This window comes from Mus caroli, chromosome 19 (assembly GCF_900094665.2).
Source record: "Mus caroli chromosome 19, CAROLI_EIJ_v1.1, whole genome shotgun sequence".
NCBI classification, from domain to species: domain Eukaryota; kingdom Metazoa; phylum Chordata; class Mammalia; order Rodentia; family Muridae; genus Mus; species Mus caroli.
Window position 1 is genome coordinate 53955023 of NC_034588.1, and position 10891 is coordinate 53965913.

General features: G+C 45.4%; 1 protein-coding gene across 2 annotated transcripts in view; it reads left to right on the forward strand.

Annotated features, from left to right (window-relative positions):
* The window catches only part of Trub1 (TruB pseudouridine synthase family member 1), a 38860-nt gene extending 27969 nt beyond the window's left edge, over positions 1 to 10891 (forward strand). Inside the window, exons 5-8 of one of the 2 annotated variants that reach the window (XM_021151897.1) lie at positions 3475 to 3547; positions 4952 to 5091; positions 7170 to 7226; positions 7920 to 10891. In XM_021151897.1, coding sequence (XP_021007556.1) covers positions 3475 to 3547; positions 4952 to 5091; positions 7170 to 7226; positions 7920 to 8179 — 530 coding nt within the window. In that variant the 3' untranslated portion in view covers positions 8180 to 10891. Of the gene's footprint in view, positions 1 to 3474; positions 3548 to 4951; positions 5092 to 5233; positions 6465 to 7169; positions 7227 to 7919 lie in introns of those variants that run through there. The other variant, XM_021151898.2, reaches the window with a different exon arrangement.

The following is a 10891-nucleotide window of genomic DNA, read 5'->3' on the forward strand; positions in this document are numbered from 1 at the left end:
TTTAGCTTACAGGGTCACAGTGAGGCTAAGACTGTCTTGTTGGGTGTACACAGTACTCCCTGATGTCCTTTAAAGTTCTACCATGGTGTTGGAACAATTCAGAGCACACTAATTTTTGTTTCATATCTTCAAGTAATATCAAATATACTCTACCTAAAAAGTTTAAATTTTCTGAGAAATAAAAACATTGACTGTGATCTAAATGAGTTATAGAGAATTTCCAAGGCATGGTTTGTTCTTGAAGCAGATGTAAAGACTCCTCTACAAGTATGAAAACGCAGATCCTGAGCATGTGTGCTGTGCGTGTGACTGTCTGCAGGCAGAGAGCGATGATTTCAACACTGCGTCCTTCTGTCGAATGCACCAACAGACCTGAAAATGTGCCCGACATGTGGAGAGCTTTTTATATAAGTCTTCAAATTTTCTAAAACTCCACCTTTAAAAGTGCTTACCGAGCATGCCATGTCTCTGCTGGGCGTACTCCTTTTCTGTGCTGGTTGGTTTCTAAGCTGACTGAGAGTGATCATTTAAAAGCAGAGGGAAGTCCCGAGAGCAGAGCCGGGTCAGGAGACAGATCAATAGCTCTGCTTGGAGACAGAGTCGAATGTGTGTGTGTGAAATTTATTCCATAGCATAAGACTAGTTTTAAATTCTATCAAGTGAAACTGATGGTACAGCTGTGCCCGCTGTCCTCTGCTGTAACAGATACTGGACCCGGAGCCCAGAGGAACTGAGCGCAGCGGTGCGGGCATTATCTGCCTGCCCTGTGATCACCCTGTATTGATCGCCGTAGGACCGTGTCTGTGGCTAATTTCATATCTTTCTTGTTTTTTTTTAAGTCACCATCAGAATCACCGATACATATATGATACATTCTTTTAGAGTGAGGAATAACTGGGGTAGGTTGAAAATTGAACCAAGGAAAATTAAGTGTGTATAAAAAAAATAAGTTTCTTTGCTTTTCATCTCATTAATGTGTATTTTATTCTTTTCAACAAAGGCAGCGTTTGGCCTATGGGATGTGCACTGTGGCTTATACTGTTTTCATTCATTCTTTTAAAATTAATTTTATGTTTTTACATGCCTAATCACACCACACATGAACTAGATGATGGGATAAAAGCTCAAATAAGGAGCCCTGGAGAGACTGGGGGTTCATGACAGGACAAAAGGCAGGTCCAAGTATCACTTCATTCATGTGGCCGTGCAGGGAACTCGGCACACGGCAAACCCAAGTTTTGCCTTTTGGAACTGTTTGGATTTTTATTTTGTTTTATTTTTTATTTTTTTGGTATCGTTGTTGTTTTTAACCTTTTATTGATTCTTTGTGAGTTTCACATCATGTACCCCGTCCTCTCGTACCTACCGTCTGCCCTCACCACACCCCCCCAAAATAAAAAACATAAGCAAATAAACAAAACAAAAATAAAAAGCCCAAATCATAGAAAGCATCTTGTTGCAGAAGCTCCAGTGTGCCCCACAGTGTGTCCCTCGGCCCACACATCTCCACGTGTGAGTGTTCATTGCATTGAGTCATTGGTCCGCTTTGAGATCTCTGGTTTCTGTGACACCATCAGTACTGGATCCTCACTGGGACTCCTCCCGGTTGCTGTTGCCCTGTGTCATGGAGATCCTGCGGTTTGATCAGCAGGACTGGCCAGCCCTTCCCTGTGCTCCAACAGTCCACAGATGATATAGATGCTGGGGTGGGCCAACTCAAAGCCCCGGATCTGGGTCATCCGTCCAGCTCTCCCTTACCTGTACCACCAGGGCGAGCTCTCCAGCACTGCTCCGGTTGGGTCACCCAATGCCTGAGTAGCAGGAGGCAGGGTCAGCTCTCCTCTTCTCCTGCCCTGGGCACCAGCTTACCCACACCCACATCTCCAGAGCCAGCTGCACTGTGCTGCCCAGTCAAGGCACAGGGCCCACACTCCCAAGTGAGGGGCTGGGCCAGCTTGTCCACCCTCACACACTGGGCTGGCTCACCCATGTCTTCCATCAGGGCCAGGTCCACTGTGTTGCCCAGGCAAGGTACAGGACCCCCTCTCCTGAGTGTGACAGCCAAGATGGGGCAAGGCTAGCTTTCCTGATCTCAGGTGATGGGCCCAGTTCTCCTGACTACTGCAGGTGATGAGCGAGTTGGGGAGGGCATCACCCCCTTACCCACTCCACCTCGTGAAAGATGGGTAGTGGGGCCAGCTCTCTGGTGCTCATGCCCATGGGGCCAGCTCACCTGTACCTGCCCCCTCCCAGGGCCACCCAGGTGAGGTGTAGGGCATCTTCTCCTGAGTGCTGCATCTGGCAAGGGGCAGAGTGAACTCATCCACCTCTCCTGACTGCTGCGGGTGGTGAAGGACCAGGGAGGGCATCACCCTGCACTCACACCACCTCCCAGCAGAGAAGTGGTGGAGTTAGCTCTCCCACAGTCATGCCCTGAGGACCAGCTTACCCATGCCCCTACTACAAGGGCCAGCTCCACTGTGCTGCCCAGGTGCTGCTGCCAGTGAAAGATAGGGCTAACTCTCCAGAGTCCCTCAGCCTGAAGGGCAGGGCCAGTTCTGCACAGCCCTTGGACATCTATATGGTCCCAGGCAGCTGCCCCAGACCAGGGACATCCCCATGGTCTCTGGTGGTCATCGGCACAGATGTCTGCCACTGCATGGCCGCAGACCTGGACATGACCCTCATGGGCAGCATGGGCTGGGACTTCACCATGGACTCAGATGGGTACTGGCTACTCACAACAGACTATTCCGTCCCTCCCTCACGTCTCCAGTCCCGTCTCTTTTCATAAGGCTCATACTGTTCCGTTTCTCTTTCTCTCCTGTCTGTCACCACACACTTGTACACTGTAGTGGCTCCCACTGCAGGTGGGCCTCTGGGTGACCTCTGTCCACACTGCGTGTCATGGCAGCAATGGGCCTCTAGGTGGCATGGTGGCAGGCAGGTCTGTGGGCATTCTCCTCCTACACCGAGGAGTGGCATGGCCCTTCGTGGTTTGGTTCCAGGCCAGGCCGGTCTCTGTGTCCTCTGCCCCACCACTCTGTGGTTGGATGGTGGGTCTTTAACTGTCTTTTCTCACCAGCACCTCGAGACATGGCATGGCAGTTGGCAGCTCTCTGGATGTCTTCTATTTATTTATTTGTATAGATGGCAGATCTCTGGATGTGTTCTATTTATTTATTTGTATAGATGTTTTGCCTACATGTGTCTAAGCTACCGTGTACCTTGTGCCTTCTCAGGCCAGAAAAGGCATCAGATTCACTCGGACAGGAATCATAGAGAGATGTGAATCACCGGGTGGTTGCCGGGAATTGAACTTAGGTCCTCTGGAAGAACAGCCAGTGCTCTCAACCACTGAGCTGTCTCTCCAGCCCCTGTAATTTATGTTTTATTAGAAGAAAAATGACTTTTCACAGTTGAGGCTCTTGCCTCTGTGGCCATTGTCATCTTCCCTTGGTTCGTTTTTGGCAGATAAAATAACACGAGAAGATATCGAAGGCATTCTGCAGAAGTTTACTGGGAATATAATGCAAGTACCCCCGCTGTAAGTTCAGTCATTGAATTTATGTTTAATTTTATCATCTGTTGGTTAACCCCGAATTAAAATAAAGTGGGCGCTCATTTGCTGGGTTTTAATCTGGTCATTGCATATAAGAAAAAAGAGCTGAGCCCATCCAGCCTGGGTGTAGAGCTTTGGTCCCAAGGAAAAGGTGTGTTTCAGTCTGTGCTGGATGGTAGCGCAGCCTGGCCTCTGTACATCCCACTTCACTGGCTTTTCAAGCTCTATCTATAGACGTCAGGGCAGTGAGAGAGTCCAGAGAATACAGTGAGTCTGTTGCTATGCGGGAGCAACAGACTGGTGACTCAGGGTCTCAAGTGCTGCCCGTTTGGCCCCAGAATATCTTACTTTTTAAATAAATCTTTTTATAGATTTATTTATTTTATGTTGAGTGCCCTGTCTGCACTTACACCTGCAACCAGAAGAGGGCATCAGATCCCAGGATAGGTGGTGGTGAGCCACCCTGTGGTTGCTGGGAATTGAACTCAGGACCTCTGGAAGAATAGGTAGTGCTCTTAACCATCTCTCTTAGCCATCTCTCCAGCACTTTCCACAGATAGGTTTATAAGGACATGAGTGTAAATTACCTCACACCTGTCTCGCTCGGTGCCTTAGAGTATCTGTCTGTAACAAAATGCCACAGACTAGGAAGCTGTTTCACATGGTTTCGGAGGCTATGTCCAGGGCAAGGCACTGACAGAGTGCTTTGCTGGTGTGCCGTTGTGTGGCTGAGGGATGTCCCCTGCCATGAGGGCTCTGTTTCTGACCTGGAACCTCTCCAAAAAAAGCCTCTCCCTTTGACCCCACCATCTTGGTACTTAAGTCCAGCAGGTGACTGGGAGGTGGAAGCACCACTCAGCCACGCCTGGGTGCACATTGCTGTTTGACACAAATGCATGCGTGCGTGCCTACAGGACGCATGGGGATGTGTTGTTACTGATGGTTCTTTTAGAATTTAGATTTCTTCCTCAAATATAAAACGTGTACATTTTTCAGTAAAATCTACATTAAATGTTTGAATCGTTCGTTAAACTAAGTTAAGTATATGTTTATCGTATATGAACGGCTTTAGCATTCTCTGTGGTTACCCACAAGTTGGTGGTGTTTACCGAGTGAGACGTTTTTTTCAGGGAGAAGCTGTCCCTGAGCTGGGGACTAGTGAAGGGAGCTGATGAGGTCGTCCCCAGGAACATTAAAGAAAAAGATGGGTGCTGCTCACTGCCTACATCCGTCTCAGAGATGCTCGGGACTTCATCCTGAGATGGGTAGATCCCGAGGAAAGACTAGCTGAATTTCAGGAGTGCTCTCATCGCCCTCCAATCCCTGGTGCCTGGGATGCCTCCCTCAGCCCCTCGCCATCTCATTTCCATTCTCTCCTTATCGCACAAGCTATTCTGCGCTGAAGAAGGATGGGCAGAGACTCTCAACACTAATGAAGAAAGGCAAGGTGGTGGAGGCCAAACCGGCCCGGCCCGTGACTGTCCACAGTATCTCCCTCCTGAAGTTCCAGCCTCCGTTCTTCACGCTGGGTAAGAGGTTTGACAGTCTGCTCTGCCTGGATCTTTGTTTTCTGTTTGGCTGATTTTATACAGTTGGAATGGATCTCTATAGTCTTGGATTTGTTTGTTTGGTTGGTTTTTTGTTGTTGTTGTTGTTGTTGTTTCGAGACAGGGTTTCTCTGTATAGCCCTGGCTATCCTGGAACTCACTTTGTAGACCAGGCTGGCCTTGAACTCAGAAATCCACTTGCCTCTGCCTCCTGAGTGCTGGGATTAAAGGCTTATGCCATCACGCCCGGCGCTGGAATTTTTTTGGATGTAAGAAAAGTTATGGTTTGATTTCATGAGGTACATGTAACTTCTTAGAGGTTCAGGATAACCCGAGTAGACCGATGTTCGTGTTTGACAGTCATCTTACTGTAAACTTGGGATTAAATACTTAGGATTTCTTTAGAGAAATACATTGAGGATGTATGTTTTCAAGATTTTAGAGGCTGGCCCTCCAGAGATGGCTCAGCAGTTAGGAGCACTAACTGCTCTTCCAAGGACATGAGTTTGATTCCCAGCACCCACGTGGTGGTTCACAGCCCTCCATAACTCCAGTCCCAGGGAATTCTATACCCTCTGACCTCTTTGAGAAGGAGATACACAGTACTCAGACATATGCACAAATAAAGACCACAAATGTAACAATTAAAGTAAATAGAACTCTTACAAAATTACAGTTTTTATCTTACAGATACTTTTTCTTCCATTTTTCATACTTAATATATTTCATTTTAGAGTAAATATTGATCTTTTGAATGAAGCCTTTTTTGTTCATTGGGAATAAGAGGCTATAAAAGCAGACTGATTTCTGTTGGCCGGCCCCTTTGCTGTGAACTGCAAGTTATTAATGTTAAAGTAGCTAAGACAAAAAGCATGGTTGGACACCTGGTTACAGTTTTAGTTAAGCCTCTCAATTGGAATATGTGATGCATACTTGAAGTCAAATAAAAAGCCAAAATACTTGCTTATACAGTTTTAAAGTTGTACAAGCCTATATAGTTTTTTGTCCTTGGGCTCCTGAAATTGATCCAGTGAATAATTTCACAGTAACGGTGAATAGAATCTCTTTCCTATGGGGTTTCCCAAAGCTATCCTTCCTCCACCATCACAGTGATACACAGTAAGTTCCTACAGACGGTGATGCAGTCAAAACAGGGCTCAGTCTTATGTTTCCTGATTCTAAACGACTTGACAAACGAACAAAAACAAAAACACCCCAGACCTACCAAGTGGTCCGTTCCATTCACTCCCTGAAAACGCAGACTCCACTTTGGCAGAGCCAGTAAAACCTGAAGGATCAGGGTTTCCTGGCTGCCCGTCAGTCAGAGAAGTGCCTCGCTGTATGGACTGGAGAGTGTGGAAGAGAGAGTGTACCTGGCTTTCTTCTGCAAAGTCGGGTGTCACGCAGGAGTCACCCTCCACGGCACCGTGTGGCTTAGATTTATTTAATGCTTTGGCTATGTTTGTCTCAGAAGTATTTCCGAGGAAACGTAAGCACACAGGACTCTCCGTGTGTGCCTCCGAAGCATAGTTCTTCTCATGGGCAAAGGGAGTTTTGGTTGGTGCTTGGTTTTATATATATATATATATATATATATATATATATATATATATATATTTTCAAATGTTATAAAATCCGAAAATATTTAAGAAATCTATGGCTCACGATAGAAAAGCTGAGATTTCTGACCATTTCAAGCACAGTAAATGAACAAAGTGTACAGATCTGAAGATATTCTTTTTAGCATCTCGAGCTCATGAGAGCAGAGCTGGGATTTCTATTTCAAACCTATTAAATGAACAAGGCTGAGGTATTAACGTGGTTCGGCTTGCCAGTTAATTTAAAATGTGTTCCTGACTTTCTGCCTACTCCACACTCAGACTTTTGAATCTCACAAACACATATGCTGCTGGATGAATAATTTATGGCTCCAGCATATAAATATTTTATGGCTCAATTGTTTGCATAGCCATTTTTACATGTGTCGAAGAGCGTGGTTTTTATGTAAAGTGGGGCTCTCCGGAGGCCAGCCTCTCACCACAGCACTGCTAACCTTCCAGATGTTGAATGCGGAGGAGGCTTTTACATCCGAAGCCTGGTCAGTGACATTGGCAAAGGTAAGCAGAGAATGAGTTATGAACCATCATTCAGACGGTAATGCTCCTTTCTGACGGGAGAGGGAAATTTCTGTTTTTCATTTTCCCGAGGACTGGCTGAGGGACTGAGCTGCTGCTTTTAGCTCAGATGCATTGTGGGTTTATAGTGTGCACTTCTGAGTCCCAGTGGCTGCCGGGAGGTGCTGGTAATGGAAGAGGAAGCACGGATGGGGCAGAAGATGAACACAGCGAGAGTGGGTGGGAAGCCTACATCTTTCCAAGTAAAATGCATTTTAACTCAAAGTAGAGGTCAGAAAAACAAAGAGTTATCCTTGTAAAGATTATTTACATTGATACAAATCAATTTAAAAAAACAAAAACAAAAACTGGAAGTCATAATCTTACAAACCCAGAAAGTTCCCTCTCTGCCTCTGCTGTTCCCTGATCACATGAGTGGACAGGTCACATTATCCTGTTTGCAAAGTAGTGGGAATATTTACGTCCCGGGCTTGCTTCAAATGCCAAGTAAGGAAACCAGGTATAAATTTACATCCCTAAATCGTCTTTCCTGCTTACGCAGTGACTTACCTCAGGCTCTGGGCTCTTGTGCTGGGCTGGCACCCTGGGAGGTCAGAAGTGAGTTCTGTTGAGGGAAGACTGTGGATTGTGAATGCCACGTGGCTCATCTTGCGTTTTTCCTTTTGGGTGCTGTAGAGCTCTCTTCCTGTGCCAGCGTGCTGGAGCTGACTCGCACCAAACAGGGGCCCTTCACACTTGCACAGCACGCCCTCCCCGAAGACAGGTGGACCATCGATGACATCGAACAGTCCCTCGAGCGCTGCACGTCTCTTCTGCCAGAGGAGCTGACGTTTAAAAAACTAAAATCTGACAACTCCAGTGACCAGGTTATAAGCTGTGGATATATAACTCTCAGGGAGACAAAGAGAGAAGATGACGCAGTTAAGACACTTTGAGCCCGGCCTGGGAGGATCATTTCCTGGTTGGTGTCTATCCCGACCAGGAATGCCCATACACCTCTTGAGTTCTTTGCAAGATGTCTTAATGTCTCTGAATGATGGATCTGATTGGATTCAGATAAATAAGTTTTCTGAATTTGATCTTCCTTTAGTCTTTTTCCTATGAAAAAGTTAAACAATATTCTAATTACAGAATTCTGAAGTCTGAGCTGCAGGTTCCACTGGTCTCACAGAAGTGTCAAACTTGCCTTGCTCAGACTGTTTTGAAATTCTCTGAATACATTTGAAGTGCTCAGTGTCGAGCTGTCCTGTGTGTTTGCAGAGCCTATGGCTGCTGGAAGGTGCTGGTGGGCTGTACTCAGCTGTGACTGTGTTTCTTAAATCCCGAGAATGAATACGTTTTCCTAATACATATCTGTAAATGCACAAACTTCTGCTTCGGCCACTGACAGAATGTAAATAGCGTGAGACATGATTCATTTCAGATCCTGTATTCAGCAGAGCTCAGCTCCTGTAGCCGTGGACTGTGGCAGCTATTTCTGTGGTCAACCACATGGTATCAAAGTACTAAAAATGTGATTTTCTAGAATATAAACTAAAGAATGTATCTTGAATTAAAATGCTCTCCTGCCTGTTCGATAGCACTGTGACTGCGGAACCCTGGTCCAGTGACATGGTTTCTGTAGTTACGAAGAATATGATCACGTTTTCGAACAGCAGATTTTATGAGTGCTTCATTGTTTTGTTATAGTAATATCTATTCATTTATTGTGTGTTTTGGGTTCTTGAAGACAAGGAAACTAAGGACACTGGAGAGGTGAAGACTCACTGCCTGTCCAGCAGGCACGGAGTGTAGATTCTGCATCCACCCACAGCAGGCGGCTCTTGCTACTTCAGCTCCAAGGGACCCAGCACCCACTTGTGGCCTGTGGGCCCCTGTGAACAAACACCCATGCCTCCACACACATACATAAAATAATTACTTTAAGATATCGAGATTTAACGCAGGATGGCCCCACTCATTATGTAGCCAAGGCTCCTCCTGTCTCTACCTCCCAAGTGTAGAAGTTACAGGCATAGGCCACTGTCTCCTGCAGGAATGTGGAAAGGTATTGTACAGCTGTGGCAATAGTCAAGGCTTCCCTCATTTACTAATGTATATTTTCAAAAAGAAGATTTATTAAATATTCCGTAAAGTACGAGTTTTTATATTTTTCATACCTTTCCTCTTAGAGGTTGTTGCCTCTAAAATATTTTAAATAAGCAGACTGATGGTTTTATTGTGGTTAATGTAATGCAAACCTAATAGAAACAGTTGGGTGCGACAACAGGGCATTCTCAGCAGACTGGCAACGTTTTTAATAAAAACGTTAATGTTAACTCTGGGCAGGTAACCTGGCTCAGCGGGTGACCCCAGGACCGATGACCTTTGACCCCTGGGCAACCTCTATGAGAACCTACCCCAGCAAGTTGTCCACAAACACTCTGCAGTGCACGTACACCGTGCCCATCCCCGACACACATAAAAGAAAACAAAAGAATGAAATGTTTTTAAATTTAAAAGCTAATTCTTAGTATGAGACTGAAAAATACAAGTGTTGTATTATGGTAAACTGATGAATTGGAAGTTACATAGCTTTGAGCCTGATGTCACGGTGAGGCTTTAATCCCAACACTCAGGAGGCGTGGCCATGTGGAGTTCTGTGAGTTCCAGGTCAGCCAGGACTACACAGGACTTCAGAGTGGGACCCTGTATGTTTATATTTTTATATATTCCTATCTAATGTCCCGTAATTCGTGTAACCAAAGGTGATGTTAGATCCTGCTGCCTGTTAGAACAGTCCAGGCTGCACATAGTATGTCTTCATCATGAACAGCTCAAGCCTGAATAGATCATAGAGCCTAGAGGTTTCTTTTTTCTTTTTTCTTTTGTTGGATATTTTATTTATTTACATTTCAAATGTTATCCCCTTTCCTGGTTTCCCCTCCAGAAACCCCAATCCCACCATCCCTCCCCCTGCTTCTATGAGGGTGTTCCCCCCCCCACCCACCCACTCCCACATCCCTGCCCTGGCATTCCCCTACACTGGGACATCGAGCCTTCACAGGACCAAGGGCCTCTCCTCCCATTGATGCCCTACAAGGCCATCCTCTGCTACATATGCGGCTGCAGCCATGGGTCAATCTATACTCTTCTCATAGTGAAGAGTAGAATTTATGAAAAAGCGAGCAAGTTCTAGAAATGGCAGTCAGTCTTTTCCTTTTGTTTGGAAATGCTGGAGAAATTATGCAGGTTTTAAAAATGCCCATAATGTTCACCATCTTAATGCACTCATTTTGGATTTTATTTTTATATTGCATTTTCCTCTTTATTTACATAATTCAGGCTCCTCTGCTCTTACTGATTCTTGAGACGATTTTATCTGGGTGCGTTTAGTCTTCAGGAATATATCTGTTATATCTCTGTACTCAGTTCATTTAAACGACTTTCCCGGGGCTACACACATAAGCAGCCTTTTTTTCTAGGACACATTCTTGTAATGTGGTTATTTTAGGGGAAGCAATAAGAGCTTGTGATCCCCTGGGCTGTAACATTTCGTACCACCATTGTTTGGGATTTTATACATTGTTGCTAAAGTTTCTCTGCTTTTGTGTGACCTACCTTCACACCCTGTTCATTTGTCTAAATAAATGTTTCTTTGTGTGTAA